General features: G+C 36.4%; 1 protein-coding gene across 1 annotated transcript in view; it reads left to right on the top strand.

The window, feature by feature from the left end:
* Nucleotides 1-17944, top strand: part of LOC127863588 (ankyrin repeat domain-containing protein 26-like) — a 133761-nt gene that overhangs the window by 41926 nt on the left and 73891 nt on the right. The window contains exons 10-14 of the mRNA XM_052403192.1: nucleotides 4647-4885; nucleotides 6381-6473; nucleotides 7434-7512; nucleotides 9825-9851; nucleotides 15698-15864. Coding sequence (XP_052259152.1) covers nucleotides 4647-4885; nucleotides 6381-6473; nucleotides 7434-7512; nucleotides 9825-9851; nucleotides 15698-15864 — 605 coding nt within the window. The remainder of the gene's footprint in view (nucleotides 1-4646; nucleotides 4886-6380; nucleotides 6474-7433; nucleotides 7513-9824; nucleotides 9852-15697; nucleotides 15865-17944) is intronic.

Here is a 17944-nt window from a genome sequence, read left to right as displayed (position 1 = left end):
TTCCGCGCTAGCAAACAATGACGGCCCAGCCTTTGTTTATTTGAAGGATGGCCATACTCAGGTTCTAACCAGTAATCTGTTCATTGGTCGGATTCGACAGTGTTTGCAGGCAGGTGGTGTGGATCCTAGTGAGATTGCGTCACATTCATTCAGGCGCGGTGGTGCTACTTTCTGCTATGCCATCGGGCTTCCCCCAGATGCAATCAAACTACTGGGCGATTGGCGTTCAAACTGTTATCAGAACTACTTATCAAATGACACTCGTGCTAGGTACAATATTATCCAATCCATGCAAAAAGTAATCCAGGAATCTTAATGTTAAACGAGTATACCCCTACTATCTACCCCTACTTTGGGAGTTTGGGAATAACATTATCTTGTTTGTTGTGTATGCATGCATATCTTTGAATTGTTTACAATGCTTGAACATGCGTTATTACCAATGTGTGTAACATGAATATATTTAATTTAATTATTGCATTACCTTTAGCGCGCATCTACTTTGATTTGCCATGTTTTGTTATTATGCGCGCTTTTAGTTTTGGAGCTATAGTTAGTAGTATTAATAAAGCTCTCCTTACCCCTCTATATGTGTTGTTGGTCTTTCGTTTAAGTATAATTAAGGTTCTTAATTGTATTTAGAGGAAATATTAACACACCCGCTGCTCCTTTCGGGGGCCTCAGTTTGGTCTTATCAGTCACGTGATAATTAGTTACTGGTTTGACCGGCTGATTCTGTCTGGGGAAGTTTGCGCGCAATCTCCGTCAAGGATGCTTGTTTTTACCCACCCTCCTCCCTTTGACAGTAACTGCGTGGGTTTTCGGGAATAACATTATCTTGTTTGTTGTGTATGCATGCATATCTTTGAATTGTTTACAATGCTTGAACATGCGTTATTACCAATGTGTGTAACATGAATATATTTAATTTAATTATTGCATTACCTTTAGCGCGCATCTACTGAATTTGGGTGCAAGCATGTGCTTGCATGCCTGCCAATTTAAATAATGTATACTGTCTATTAATGCTTATATAACTTTTACTGTAAGGCCTTGCCCTTTTTTTCTCTTCCTTTGACTTACATAGAAGAGGCAAATTGACCCAGTAAGTTTTATGGAAGAAAGGAACAAGTATTTTAATTTGTTTCAAAAGAGTTTAAGATTTTTTTTAAGTGCACCATGTAGCATTTGGATACTAGGAAGCCTAATTTTTCAAAACAAAGACAAGGAATTTTAGTGTGAATGTTATAACTTTGAAGGTTGTACATGTAACTTAAAACTAACAAGAAATATACCATCACTTTTCTAACATACTGTATGTAAAATAGAACAAAAATTTAACAGAAAGACATACATGTTCAATTAAAATTGTTCAAGACCACCCTAAATAGCAAAGAAAATTCAAATGCAATAATTGTTGTAAATTTTCTTGTGTTGTCAAGTATGTGAGATCAAGTGTTAGATGATACCAGTTGCTTATATTGTAGGCAATTGCATTTGTGTATAAAATGTTCCTGTTTAACTCTTTCCCCCATAAGAAGCAAAGTGAAATGGCTTTTGCAACAATTAAGAACAGCTTGCGAGTAACTCCCAGTCTGTTCAGGTTTTATTCTGTTTGCTGCTCATCAGTATCTAAGGTTTGGAGACAAAGCCTTTAAAATTTTAATCTAGTATGAAAGGTCTCTAATTAAATCTAACTTTCAAAGAAACCACAAAGGCGTGAAAATACATATCTAAGTGGTAATGGGTTAACAGAGAATGTCAGCTTTGCAAACATCATTGCTTGACAGTTATCAGTCAATTACTATAATACAATACTTTTTTACCTGATATTCTGCTTTTGTAAAGCTAATCATTTGTTCTTGAAGTTCAGCAGTATGTCCTTCCTCATGTAAACAAAGTAAAACATATCTCTATTGAATGTTCTCATTTAGAGTTTCCAAATAAACATGGGTGTGTACGTTTTAATATATTTTTGTTAAATATTTTATATACATTTGAGGTTATTTTCAAAAGTTTTCAACATATAAATGTTGTTGTTGTTTTTTTATTCTATTTTTGGTAAATTAAAATTGAAATGGTATACTCATATATTAAACTTCTGTTTCTATAAATGTTGTTTATGATGCTGGTTTTGCTTTAATATTTTGACATGGCACATTATATTTAAAACTTCTGTGCAGCCATTCCAATGTTGCTTGTGTTGCTTGTAGTAGCGGACTCCAGTCGAAGGAAATCCTCCCCGTTTAGCAAAGTGCTTGTCAGCGCAGGTGACCTTGAACTTAAATAGTCACTCAATTAAGGGTGTCTGGTCAGCACTCTAGGTGTTCTGTAGCAAATCTTTATGCCCTTATGCAACTGTGTGGTGCACATTGCCTCTAGTGGGCAATCTTGCATTTTGAAAAAAAAAATTGTAATCAGAATATTTGTATATATGACCCATGTCATGTGCAAAATGGTCTAAGACTCTTATGCCCTTTGCTGCCAGCATTACCTAAGCTGCAGATCAGGCTGTGAATTCACGCAGTTGGTGAGGAGCTACACTGACCGCAAATGAGACCACAAAACCTTTAGTGACTTTAAAACCCTATAGGGTAGCTCCTGACCAGACTGCCAGACTGAGCAGGCTGATCTATTGAGCTACACTAGCCGTATATGGCACAAGACCCATTTTGGTGTGACGCGGCTCATACACAAAATTCATATTTCATCTTTTGAGTTAGTCATGAAATTTTACAGGGCAATACATTTTCTCTAAGCACAAGTGTGAATAAATTATGAGCAGGGAACTTGAACTGTTTATAACAGTTAACAGTCATTTTTAATTCTATTAATTTTAACTTGACCCTAAAACATTAAAAAAAAGGTAAAAATAAGTACTAGTAACTTATTTCGGCAGTGCAAAAGTTGGCATGTGTACCACATATATCTTAAATTTCCTCCTTATAGCACAGTAAATTTGTGTCTTGTTCTGATAAAACTGGGCATAATGCATGTGCGTAAAGTGTCTTCCCAGATTAGCCTGTGCAGTCTGCACAGGCTAATCAGAGACGCCACTTTCCGCTTTTACTAGATTTTTGGTAAAATAGGACTTCCTTTAAATGAAAAAATATCAATAAAGCAGAAAGTGTCGTCCCTGATTAGCCTCTGTGGACTGCACAGGCTTATCTGGGACAACACTTTACGCACATGCATTTTGCCTAATTTTCACAGAACAAAACACATTTTATAGCCATTCATGCTCTAACATTTTATTTTGATACAGTTTAAAGGCGGAAGTGGCTTCTGAGTTTCAGAATAAGTGGTAGAGTAATATTTTTCTTTATGGTAGCAATGGTATTTCTGGTGGCACATTGGTTGTTTAATTTTGTGATAGGGGTTTCGGTATTTAGCGTGTATTATGGTAGATTTATAATTGTTTCACTCTCCATAAGTTAAATGTATTGCCGGTTTATAATTTTGAGCCATTGCATACCATGACAGATTGGATCATGCCAAAGTAGGAAAAATAATAAAAGGCTTGTAAAAGAAACACACTCACTTTTAACAATGATGTTATATATTTTATCATAAAATATTATTTAATATCAATATTAAAATAATTCACGAAACAAATAATTTATTTTGTAATTGAGTATTACTGTATTAAGTTTTTTTTTTACTTTACAGAGTTAATGTTTAAAAAAAAATCATAATGCAATTGTACTAATGTTATCATTTGATGTTGATTGCATATAATTAATATTAAGTTTGATCTTCTCATTGCTTTGATGTTTTTGCTTCTGTTCAGCTTGATGCTTCAGCTGTTATTGAATCTTGTATTTTTTTAACTGTGTATAACAGAATAATATTTTCTTTTAATTTTTTTTTTTTTTTTGTATAATGGTTGTGACCTAAAACTTAGTTTTAAATAAGCCGTGTTCTGACAAAACTGAGCTTAATGCATGTGCGTAAAGTGTTGTCCCAGATTAGCCTGTGGAGTCCTCACAGGCTAATCAGGGATGACACATTCCGTGTTTATGGAATTTTTAGTTTCAAGGAAGTCCCTCCTTACCGAAAATCAAGTTTAGGCGGAAAGTGTCGTCCCTGATTAGCTGTGCAGACTGCACAGGCTAATCTTGGATGACACTTTACACACATGCATTAAGCCCAGTTTTCTCCGAACACGACTGGTTTTATGTATTCTTTTTGTGGTTATCATTCACTTTTAATGCCATTTCCAAATGTTAACGTCAAAACACATAGTTAAGGTTTTAGTGAATGTTTATGCCATTCTTTTTTAATTGCTTATAACCTAATTTTGTCATTTTTCTGGAGGATTAAAGGAAGTAAAAAACACTTCCCTCATTGCAATGCCAGCATTGGGTTTTAAACAAAGCGTATCAAGTTGGAAATACATTAAATACTTTATATCATTATTATTTGTGGGACATTTATTTTTGTTGACTTTGTGGTTTGAGCTACCCATTCGTTTAACACAAAGACATTGGAAAATGATCGTCGCAAATTCCTCTTTTTGTGACCCCAGAAATCCACAAATGTATGTGTCCAGAAAAAAGTCATAAAAAAATAGCACACACAAAATTTCATGCCGAGGAATGTTTTTGATTTAACTGTAAATGACGTTTTCATGTCATTGTTTCCAGGTGGGATAACACGGCCCATGCTCAGTCGTACTCCAACCCCAGACGCCGATCTGAGGGACTCGCCACAAGTTATGAACGGGCCGAAGACGTCTTCACCCTCAAAAATCCCAGTCAAAAAGCAGCCTTCGGGCGCGTCCAATACCTCAGTTGATGAGGATGTCTTGGATGACAGTGACGAGGACGGGGAGGACATCAGGCGGCGCGTGTCCTTCAGTAACAAACAGGACGTGCGCAATATTGTGAGTCTTGTAGCCATATTATTTTATACTCTGTGTAGATAGCTTAATACGTAGAAATTGTGTTCAGAGCATGAGACATAGGTAGATAAAGATTCAGTATACTTACATGTGTGAATTGTTTTATGAATGATACAAATGAGCCGCTGTTTGGGAAAAAACGAGCTTTATGCATATGCAGTCCGCATAGGCTAATCAGGGATAAATTTTTCTGCTTGTATAGTATCTTAAATCCATTCTAGAAGGAAACTGTTTTCTCTGATTGGTATGACACTTTAAGCTCATAAAGCCTGTATTCCCAGAGTGAGGTCCTTACAAGAATAGGCCACTATCTCAATGTTTTGTTGTTATTTATGTTGTGAAAAAAACCTACAGCACAAACAAAACAGAGTACAAATATTAAACACTATTCAAGTGTATAATTTATGCCAAAACAGTTTATAAGTATCTTGTTCATGATGGCAAGCTATTTATAAACAAATATTCATAATTAAAATCAAATTACTGTGAAACCAATATTAATTGTCAGGCATTAATTTTTGTCTATTTCGGCAGTGGACTGAGTGAAGAATTTTAGATCCTAACGAATAATAATTATGTCAAATGTTTAGACAGAATTAAGACTGTATTACCGTAGGCATGAGACATTAAAATCCAATGTAATACACGCATACATACTTCGTCTGTTTCGAAGTAAAGATAAATCCGGTTTTGACACAAAGGGGTGAACATTACACTGTGTACGTAACTGACACGTGGCATTGCTGTAAAACGCTGACGCAATTAAGTTGTATCAAATTTGTTAATGTAGAATAGTAATGATTAGCACTAATTGTTTACAACTTCATTACCCATTGTGTGTATAATGTTTTTGAAGGGTGTTGACTAATTTGCAATTGGCTTCGTTGTTTCAAACACTTATTAACGGTAATTCGGTCCCGCTAATCTGCTAATGATAACAATGAACTTGTCAATGGCATACAATAATAAGGGCCCATTACTATAACCTGGTAAGAAAAGACTAATTAATTGTCATGTGACAAACAGGACTCCCGATTGTCCTCTCTTTTCCCCACCACAATTCGTCGCAACCGCGATTTATCGCGGACATGTATTTCAAACAAATCTTATATTGACTGGCGCCTTTTTTTGTTTAAATCAGAAGTTGTAGATGAAATTTTGTGCTGACTAAAATAAATTGTTGCCCAGTATTTTAACCTTGTTCTGGCAAAACAAGGCTTCATGCATGTAAATGTTTGTCCTGCAGATACGCTTGTGCAGTCTGCGCAGAAATGACACTTTCCTGCATTTAATGGTATTATTTGATTTAAGGAAGTCTCTTGTAAACAAATCCAGTTTAGGGGCAGAGTGTTGTTCCTGATTAGCCTGTGCAGACTGCACAGGCATATCTGAGATGACACTTAATCACATGCATTAAGCCCAGTTTTTTCAAAACCCAGCTCATTTCTAATCACCTGCTCCCTACATTTCTCCACAGACTGACGAGGATGACACAGACATAGAGGATGAGGAGGAGGAGGAGGAAGAGGCGGTGCCATCCAAGAGACCCAAGATGGCCAACCCTCAAGATGTAAGCATTTGTACCAAACTTTGTGTTCTACTGGCAATATAGATTACATCTTAGGATTTCTGGATTTATTTGCATTGTTCTGCACATTAATAATTCGCAGGGATTCCTCTGGCTTGTCTTTAGCAACATAAGCCTCTCTTTAGCAAAATTCTTTCTAATTTATCTATATTAAAGGGGCCTTTTCACAGATTTTGGCATGTTTTGAGGTTTGTCATTAAATGCTTTATATTGATCAATGTAAACATTAAATTTTAAAAGCTACAGTAAAAAATCAAAAATAAAATTTAAAAAAGGAAAAAAAATAGCCCGCAGCAGGGCTCGAACCAGTGACCCCCGGAATCCTGAAGTAAAAATGCATTAGCCAACTGAGCTATCCTGCCAAGCATGCATAAGATGCGTATTTTATAGTTTATATAAGCAATCTTCGTAGTTTCACAAATTTAAACGACAACAACAGAACTCTCCAAATTTTTCAATCGTTGAGCGTTGCAACGCTTTATAATTTTTAGGTTTTTAAATCGTCAAAAGATGCATATAATGGCTATATTAGACCATGGTAAATGTTCAGTAATACTGTTTCCTCACAAATATCATAACTAAACCGAAAATTTGCTAATGTGAAACAACTTTTTTCAATTTTGTCAATTCACCAAACCGTGAAAAGATCCCTTTAAGGGTATTTATGAAGAAAAAGCTGTAGCCAAAATATATAGTTTCTTTAGCCAACTTGGCTAATAGCTAGCCACTTGCTTATTTGACCAATGGCAGAATAAGCCAGCTCCAGGCTATGTCACAATTTATTTGTATACCTCACCATGTTTTGTACCTTGAGCATGTTAATGCTTGCATGCAACAATTGTTTGTTAAAGAAATGTTAATTGAAAGTCCCATAATCAGAACTTTGAACCCTCATTTATGTGTCAATTAAAAAAAAAAGTTTACTTTTAATGTTTACTTCAGGAAGCTGATGGATATGTTCCTACGGCAACCACTTCTGCAGCAGCAGCCGCAGGAAAACTATCTCAGGACAAATTTCAAGGTAGGGAAACATTAAGGCTCTTGTATAGGCTCTTTGTGTAATATATGATAACAAAAGGCATGTGAAAGCAGCAATTAAAAAAGAAATTCAAACTTCATATTTGATAACTTTTTAATAAAAGCAGCCATTTTTGAAGGAATCACCTTGTTAAGTAGCATCTTTTTGTGTCACCCATAAGTGGATTTTAAATGAATTTTTTGTTTGAATCTTGATTTGTATTGTTTTATTATAAAATTAAGGTTTTAAATTTATTGATAACTATACTAATGTCTGTAGATCTAATTGATATCTGAAAACTGTCACAACATTTCTCAGCTATTATTGATGTTTAATCATTGTCAATAAATTATTATCATTATCAAAAGGAACATAGTGATTGTTAAAAATGTTGTTATTTTTAAGACGAAAATGTTATTTTTTGAAATTCTGCTGATTCAGCATCGTTCCAACCTGGTATGTGTTACTTTAGATTTAGGATGCTTAGTTAGACTATTGACTTAAAGACTTCTATAACTGAGCCGCGTTATGCCCAAATGAGTATTATGCCATATGTGACCTGAGTAGCCTCAGCCCAGCCTGCGCATCAGCAGTCAGGTCAGGAGCTTCCCTGTTCACTGTAAAGTCAGGCAAGGTTTCATGGTCTCATTACCAGACATATTAGCTTCTGACAAGACTGCGCGATTGCACAGTCTAGTCTTGAGCTACGCTGGCCGCATATGGCATAAGAGCCATTTCCCACTTTGTGGCTCAATCACCAGATATTCAAAGAATATTAACTCTGTACAGTTTGCTAGATACTATTCTATGCTTTGAATTCTTGTACTATATCAGTTGTTAACAATTCATACGCTAAGTACGTAGATGTAAGTTTTCTTACAGAGGAACCTCTACATTTGCAGCTTTATCTCATATATATTAGCCGCTCTCTGGAAAAACTGTTCTAAATGCATGTTCTCAAAGTGCCCTCCCAGATAAACCTTTTCAGGCTGGGCTTGTTAATAATGGCAGGCACTTCCCACTTAAACTGGATTTTTGATAAGAAGAGATTCCTTGAAACAAACAACACAATTCAAGCAGAAAGTGTCGTCCCTGATTAGCATGTGTGGACAGCACAGACACAATCAGGAACAACACTTAATAAACATGCATTAAGTCCTGTTTTCCCAGAAGGTGCCTCATATATTTTTAATTTGTCTTCTGTTTTTCACTTCCTTTTTATGCCCCCCTTCGAAGAAGAGGGGGTATATTGTTTTGCACGTGTCGGTCTGTCCGTCGGTCGGTCCGTCCACCAGATGGTTTCCGGATGATAACTCAAGAACGCTTTGGCCTAGGATCATGAAACTTCATAGGTACATTGATCATGACTGGCAGATGACCCATATTGATTTTCAGGTCACTAGGTCATAGGTCAAGGTCACAGTGACTCGAAATAGTAAAATGGTTTCCGGATGATAACTCAAGAATGCTTACGCCTAGGATCATGAAACTTCATAGGTACATTGATCATGACTGGCAGATGACCCCTTTTGATTTTCAGGTCACTTGGTCAAAGGTCAAAGTGACTCGAAAGAGTAAAATGGTTTCCAGATGATAACGCAAGAATGCTTATGTTTAGGGTCATGAAACTTCATAGGAACATTGATCATGACTGGCAGATGATCCCTATTAATTTTAAGGTCACTAGGTCAAAAGTTAAGGTCACAGTGACTCAAAACAGTTAAATGGTTTCCTGATGATAACTCAAGAATAATTAGGCCTTGGATCATGAAACTTCATAGGTACATTGATCATGACTGGCAGATGACCTATTTTGATTTTCAGGTCACTAGGTCAAAGGTCAAGGGCACAGTGACAAAAAACGTATTCACACAATGGCTGGCACTACAACTGACAGCCCATATGGGGGGGCATGCATGTTTCACAAACAGCCCTTGTTTTTTTAGATTTAGATGTTTCTCTTTCCAATCTTGCTATACTTCATTCTAGAAGGATATTAATTTTCCAATATTATCAAACAAAGTTAACCCTTTACCCCTTAGATACGTATTTTGACACATTTGTAGTCCCTTAAAAAAATCACTTAATTAAATACTTTTCTTACTAAATTCAAGTTTTAAATGCTTAATTTCCAACCCTTAATTACTGATGAGCAGCAAATAGCATAAAACCTGAACAGACTGCCAGTAACTCGCATGATGTTCTGGTTTAATGCTGATTGCAAAAGTCATTTTCACGTTGATTCTAATTGGGGAACGGGTTAAAGGTTAAGAGCTATTGAAATATTTTATTAACATAACACTTGACTGTCACAGATGATGATTATGTCAATACAGAAAGAGGTAAGCTAGTGTTGATGGTTCCCCCAGACAACTGTGCTGCTGTCATCACAGTTTAATGTGTATGTGCCAAGTTGTATATGGGACCAGTGTTAGTTTCCACTTTCATTCACATCACATTTGTGTGTGGCCCTCAATCACAATGTCAACTGGTGGTGGATTGATTTGCTGTGATTTTTATGTACAATATTTGTTAATTTGTCATCGTTTTTGGCTGAGAATTGTCTTTTGAAAAGTGCATTCACTGTAATGGCGTACAACAAATGTAGTTTTTTTGTGTGATCGCCTTTTGTCCTTCTTCTGTTGTGAGTCATCTGTCGTGCATTTTCAACATTTACCTTGTTAACACTCAAGAGGCCACATTTATTGTCCAATCTTTATAAAACTTGGTCAGAACAAGTATCCAAATGATATCTTGGGCAAGTTCCAAAATGGTTCTGGTTAGTTGAACAACATGGAAGCCACATTTATTTCCAATCTTCATGAAACTTATTCAGAACAATTTTGTTCCAACGATATCTTGGATATGTTTGAAAGTGGTTCGAGTCTGTTGAAAAATATGGCTGCTATGAGCAGGGCATTTTTCCTTATATGGCTATAGTTCAACCATGTTAACACTCTAGAAGTCACATTTATAATCCAATCTTTATGAAACTTGATCAGAACATTCTTCTAATGAAAGCTCTGCCAGGGCTCGACACTAGCGGTGGTCCGTTGATCCGGAGTCAGTAAAAAATAGGAAGGACCAGTGAAACTAGAAATTTGGTTGATCTGTCGGATTAGTTAAAAATCCTGGCCAGCTTATTGTGAAATACTGGCGGAATGCAGTTTTCATCAATAAAACAACTTTATATGTTCATAACTAAACTTTTGGGGGGAGCATATAGTCGCTGCTTCGTCTGTCTGTGCGTGTGTCCGTCCGTCTGTACACAATTTTTGTCCGGGCTATTTCTCAGCAATTAATCACCGGAATTCAACTTAACTTTATGGGAAGCTTCACTACCAAGAAGAGATGTGCATATTATCAGCCAGTTCTGGTTGGATGATTTTTCACAGAGTTATGGCCCTTTGAAATTTTCCATTAACTGTACATATAGTGCAATTCTTGTCTGGGCTATTTCTCAGCAACGAATGACTGAAATTCAGTGAAACTTTTTGGGAAGCTTCACTACCAATAGGAGATGTGCATATTATCAGCCGGTTCTCGTCAGATGATTTTTCACAGAGTTATGGCCCTTTGAAATTTTCCATTGTACATATAGTGCAATTCTTGTCCGAGCTATATCTCAGCAACTTATTACGGCAATTCAATTAAACGTAATGGGAAGCTTCACTACCAACAGGAGATGTGCATATTATCAGCCGGTTTTGGTCGGATGATTTTTCACAGAGTTATGGCCCTTTGAAATTTTCTATAAACTGTACATTATAATAGTGCAATTCTTTGCCGGGCTATTTCTCCCCAACCACTGACTGGAATACAATGAAGCTTTATGGGAAGCTAGCTTAACTACCTTGAGGAGATGCGCATGTTATTTGTGGGTTTTGGTTAGCTGATTTATTTAGAGAGTTATGGCCCTTTGAAATTTTTAAGTTGCTTAACCATCTATCGTATTATTTTGTCCAAAGTTATGCCCCTCAAGATGTAGTCTTTTATCTGAATATATAGTGCAATATTGTGACAAAAAAAACTTTGGGGAGCATCACCCGTCTCAGACGGGTTTTTAGTTAGTGTCAAGCCCTGTCTGTTGAGTTCAAAAATGGTTATGGTTTGTAGAAAAACGTGGCCGCCAAGGGTCGTGAGATTTTTTTCTTCTATGGCTATAGTAAAACTTGTTGGCACTCACATTTTTATTGCAATCAAAATGAAACTTATTCAGAACACTTTTTCTAATGAATTTTCCGTAGAGTAAAAATATTCTTCTGGTTTGTTGAAACATGGGCACTGGGGGGGGGGGGCAGTTTTCCTTAGATGGCTGTTCTGAAAACTTGTTGACACTATATTAGCCACATTTATTGACCAATCTTCTTGAAACTTGGTCAGAACATTTGTCCCAATGAAATCTCTGCTGAGATTGAAACTAAGTCACTTGGGCTCAAAAAACCAGGGCCCCTATTCACCAAACAATTCTTAGACTTAAGTCTAAGAATAAAGAAAATTCTTTAAATTAGAATATCCAAAAATTTCTTTAATTTTGAGTCAAACATGGAATTAACCACCTCTATCCACATCATAATTCTTATAGAACATTTTGTAAATGACATAATCACCAGTGTTAGCTTGCAAACATTCAAACACTGAACACATTTTTCTTGGTTCTAAGTCTATTCATTATTCTTAAGTCTAAGAATCGGTTGGTGAATATGGGCCTAGGTCACTAGGTCAAATTGAAAAAAAGAGTTTATACTGTAAAAGTCACTTTTTTGGTACAATCTTCATGACTCAGTTCCCACTTTTTCGGATCTCAGTTATGCGCCTTAGGGCCCACAGCCCTCTTGTTTATAATTAAAAAAAATTGTTCCATGTTACCAATATTGACAATAAACGTGTATGACTTTTTGAATTGTTGAACATCTGCACTCACTATTTCACCCTGCTGTTTTATTCTAAAAGCACTCAATGTTAGTTATTCTTTTGTTCTTATTATTGATCGGTTATAATGAAGAAGCTGATTTTTGTGATGATAGAGATAATGATGATGATGACGAGGAGGAGGAGGGTTAATTCAAAATGGAATTGCTATGGATGATATATACTTTTATGCTCCCACAAAATTGTAGGCATTAGGAATTGCACCATAAATAACAAGGCTTGTGTTTTCAACTTGTCCTACTTCTGGGTGAATTATTTTGAAACTGTTACAGCTGTATGATCTTAAAATCACGTGAAGATCAAGATGGCCACGCCCGTGCAGAAACAGGTATTATTCTCTGTTTTTTTACACTTTAATACTTTTGTTTAATTTAAAATGCCGCTGTCTTTGCAGCCGTAACAATAAGAAAGTGATATGGATTTATTTCCTATAAATATTCGCTTTGTATCTCAAAGTTACTCACTATGAGGTTTCTGTGTGGAAACTGTAATTTTGTGATCCCTATAAGAAATTTTGTAGCAAGTAAAGTCATTATAAAGAGCGAATATTAAGATGAAATAAAGGCTAATCGCTTTCTTGCTTATGTGGCTGGAAAGTGAGCTGCATTTAAAATATTAAGAAAAGTAATCCATGGTATAAAACAGCGAAAAATGCCTGTCTCCGCATGGACGTCGCCATCTTTATCGTCAAGTGATTACCCCCTCTAAATATGTAGTTGATCCGAAGAAGGGAATTATATGTGTCACAAGTTGCAGAACTATGGCCCTTTGTCATTTAATTTGTTCCTACATTTTTCAAGCCAAAACAAGGTGTATACTCAACTTCAAAATGAACTGCTGGGCTGGTCTTGCTCAAACTTGTACAGCTATATATCTTGAATGTGTACATGATCATCAATAAAAGATTTGGGCTGCAAACAGTTTTGACAGTGTTATCACAAGTTGTCTATTTTTATGCCCCTGGATCGAATGATCGGGTTTTGTATATTGTTTTTGGCCTGTCTGTCTGTCATTCTGTCCCAAAACTTTAACCTTGGTCATAACTTTTGCAATATTGAAGATAGCAACTTCATATTCGGCATGCATGTGTATCTCATGGAGCTGCACATTTTGAGTGGTGAAAGGTCAAGGTCATCCTTCAAAATCAAAGGTCAAATATATGGCTTCAAAGCTGCACAGTATGGGGCATTGTGTTTCTGACAAACACATCTCTTGTTCTATTTTATAATTTAATTATAATAATCCCTGAATAATTTCACAAATGAACCCTCATGTGAAGGTGATCATGAAGTGAGGAATTAAAGATTTAACAGATTTTGGAAAAAAATATCGTACATTGTCATTTGAAGTATACAAAGATGATTTTATGATGGAAGCCAGTCCTATGGCTATTGCATTCATTTTGTATTTGAACATGTGTTGTGTAGGTGTCATAGTCTGTGACACACTCTTTTAAATAGACATTATTTTCTTCAAGTTAACATTATAAAAAAGTGTATCATATTAAAATGTATCTTTCATATTATTTAGTATTCTAACAGTGTGTTTGTTTACATGAGTTTGTTTACCATGCTTTTTATGTCCCCCACTATAGTAGTGGGGGACATATTGTTTTTGCCCTGTCTGTTGGTCTGTTGGTTGGTTGGTTGGTTTGCGCCAAATTTAACATTTGCAATAACTTTTGCAATATTGAAGATAGCAACTTGATATTTGGCATGCATATGTATCTAATGTAGCTGCACATTTTGAGTGGTGAAAGGTCAAGGTCATCCTTCAAGGTCAAATATATGGGTCAAAATCGCTCATTTAATGTACACTTTTGCAGTATTTCAATATTGAAGAAAGCAACTTGATATTTGGCATGCATGTGTATCTCATGGAGCTGCACATTTTGAGTGGTGAAAGGTCAAGGTAATCCTTCAAGGTCAGAGGTCAAAATTATGTGGACAAAATCGCTCATTTTATGAGTACTTTTGCAATATTGAAGATAGCAACTTGATATTTGGCATGCATGTGTATCTCATGGAGCTGCACATTTTGAGTGGTGAAAGGTCAAGGTCAGAGGTCAAATATATGTGGCCCAAATCGCTTATTTAATGAATACTTTTGCAATATTGAAGATAGCAACTTGATATTTGGCATGCATGTGTATCTCATGGAGCTGCACATTTTGAGTGGTGGAAGGTCAAGGTCATCCTTCAAGGTCAAATATATGGGTCAAAATTGCTCATGTAATGTCACTTCTGCAATATTGAAGCTAGCAATTTTATATTTGAAATGCATGTGTATCTCATGGAGCTGCACATTTTGAGTGGTAAAGGGTCAAGGTCAAGGTCATCCTTCAAGGTCAAACGTCATATAGGGGGACATTGTGTTTCACAAACACATCTTGTTCTCCTCTTGAGTAATATCAGAACATCTAAAGCTTTAATGTTGCGTTGCTCTGGAAAAATTGGGATTAATGCATGTACCTTTAGTATAGTCCCAGTGAGCCTGTGCAGTTTGCACTGGCAAATCAAGGACGACTTTTGCTGCCTAGACTGTGTTGTTTTTTTTTTAGTGACTTCCTGTGTACAAAAAATTCAATGAAGTGCGGAAATTGTTGTCAGTGATTAAGCCCTGTTTTCCCAGAGCAAGGCTCAATTATTTTTACCTTCAATTCTGTGAGAATAAGATCTGTTCCTAACTCAAGGTTTGTTAATTATGGGTGTGAGTACGTTTGCCTTTTTTAAACCCTAAAAGAACAATCTTTGCTGTCTTTTGAACACTTGGATTCGAAACAACAAGTTTTATAAATGAGCTCTTAATTACAACCTTTTTACAAACCTCCCTACTCTTTTAGCATTATTCATCACCAAATGATAATTATTAGTTTTGTTTTTCACCCACTGATATGCATAACAAAAGAAGCTCAGTTTTAAGTTTGAGTGCTTTAGGTACTTATCTCTGTAAATACTTCTGATATGTGTGTACCATAAATTGGAAAGTTTAAACTTACTTTAAAATATAAATTGATTATTAAACTTGGAGTATAATAAGTTTTGGTGCCCTTTATTTGATAATGAGAATCAAACCAGAAGCAAGTATATTAATTTAAGCTCATTATATACAAGCATAACAAAAACATTGGACAACAAAACTGACTAATTTCCTTTATAATCAAAGAAAAGCTCACACAAATGTGTTTTACCTCTGAATGGTAAACATTAATATTATAAATCATCTCAGTTATGGGCATGTTCATCCCTGTCAATAGCCATGATGCGAGATCTGGGCTTGCAAGGCGCTGATGATGATCTTCAAGACATCAGTGACGATTATGATGATGAAGATGATGAAGAAGAAGTTGATGATGAAGGTGACCTTTCTGAGGGTCACAGCGACAGGCAGCAGCCTAGCACTCCACGGGGAATCCTTAAGAAGGTTCTGTAACTTTTGACTCACTTGTCGTGCGCCTTCCTAAATCAACCAAATTTGTATGCAATTTTTTAGGATTTTATCTCAGTTTCAAGGATTAAGATGCAATTTTAAGAATTAAGACTCATTTCTAAGGATTAAGGCTTAGTTTTAATGATTTAGACTCTGCAGTTTCAATGCTTTAGACTCAGTTTCAAGGATTTAGACATAGTTCTTAAGGATTAAGACTCAGATTATATGATTTAGACTCAGTTTCAAGGCTTTAGACCCACTTTAAGGATTTAGACTTAATTCTAAAGGATTAAGACTCAGATTATATGATTTAGACTCAGTTTCATGGATTTAGACACAGTTTCAAGGATTTATACTTAGTTCTCAAGGATTAAGACTCAGATTATATGATTAAGACACAGTTTCAAGGCTTTAGACTCAGTTTCAAGGATTTAGACTTAGTTCTCAGGGATTAAGACTCAGTTTCAAGGATTAAGACTAACCCTAACCCTCAGTTTCAAGGATTTAGACTTAGTTCTCAAGGATTGAGGCTCAGATTATATGATTTAGACTCAGTGTCAAGGCTTTAGACTAGTGTCAAGGCTTTAGACTCAGTGTCAAGGCTTTAGACTCAGTGTCAAGGCTTTAGACTAGTGTCAAGGCTTTAGACTCAGTGTCAAGGCTTTAGACTCAGTGTCAAGTCAAGGCTTTAGACTCAGTGTCAAGGCTTTAGACTCAGTGTCAAGGCTTTAGACTCAGTGTCAAGGCTTTAGACTCAGTGTCAAGGCTTTAGACTAGTGTCAAGGCTTTAGACTCAGTGTCAAGGCTTTAGACTCAGTGTCAAGGCTTTAGACTCAGTGTCAAGTCAAGGCTTTAGACTCAGTGTCAAGGCTTTAGACTCAGTGTCAAGGCTTTAGACTCAGTGTCAAGGCTTTAGACTCAGTGTCAAGGCTTTAGACTCAGTGTCAAGGCTTTAGACTAGTGTCAAGGCTTTAGACTAGTGTCAAGGCTTTAGACTCAGTGTCAAGGCTTTAGACTCAGTGTCAAGGCTTTAGACTCAGAGTCAAGGCTTTAGACTCAGTGTCAAGGCTTTAGACTCAGTGTCAAGGCTTTAGACTCAGTGTCAAGGCTTTAGACTCAGTGTCAAGGCTTTAGACTCAAGTGTCAAGGATTTAGGCTAAGTGTCAAGGCTTTAGACTAGTGTCAAGGCTTTAGACTCAGTGTCAAGGCTTTAGACTCAGTGTCAAGGCTTTAGACTCAGTGTCAAGGCTTTAGACTAGTGTCAAGGCTTTAGACTAGTGTCAAGGCTTTAGACTCAGTGTCAAGGCTTTAGACTCAGTGTCAAGGCTTTAGACTAGTGTCAAGGCTTTAGACTCAGTGGCAAGGCTTTAGACTAGTGTCAAGGCTTTAGACTCAGTGTCAAGGCTTTAGACTAGTGTCAAGGCTTTAGACTAGTGTCAAGGCTTTAGACTAGTGTCAAGGCTTTAGACTCAGTGTCAAGGCTTTAGACTCAGTGCCAAGGCTTTAGACTCAGTGTCAAGGCTTTAGACTAGTGTCAAGGCTTTAGACTCAGTGTCAAGGCTTTAGACTCAGTGTCAAGGCTTTAGACTCAGTGCCAAGGCTTTAGACTCAGTGTCAAGGATTTAGACTAGTGTCAAGGCTTTAGACTCAGTGTCAAGGATTTAGGCTAAGTGTCAAGGCTTTAGACTCAGTGTCAAGGATTTAGACTCAGATTATATGATTTAGACTCAGTTTCAGGATTAAGACTCAGTTTCAGGATTAAGACTCAGTTTCAGGATTTAGAGTCAGTATCAATTATGAAAAGTTCATTGATCTTACTATGCAATCACTTGTTTTAACCATAGACATATTACCCATAGTAAGTTGGTAACTACCCAGACATATTACCCATAGTCAGTCAGTAACAACCCAGACATATTACCCATAGTCAGTCAGTTACTACCCAGGCATATTACCCATAGTCAGTCAGTTACAACCTAGACATATTAGCCATAGTCAGTCAGTAACAACCCAGACATATTACCCATAGTCAGTCAGTTACTACCCAGACATATAACCTGTAGTCAGTCAGTTA

The sequence above is a fragment of the Dreissena polymorpha genome, chromosome 1, assembly GCF_020536995.1.
Source record: "Dreissena polymorpha isolate Duluth1 chromosome 1, UMN_Dpol_1.0, whole genome shotgun sequence".
Lineage (NCBI taxonomy): Eukaryota > Metazoa > Mollusca > Bivalvia > Myida > Dreissenidae > Dreissena > Dreissena polymorpha.
Note: the sequence above shows the minus strand (reverse complement) of the source record. Positions and strands in the feature narration are given on the sequence as shown.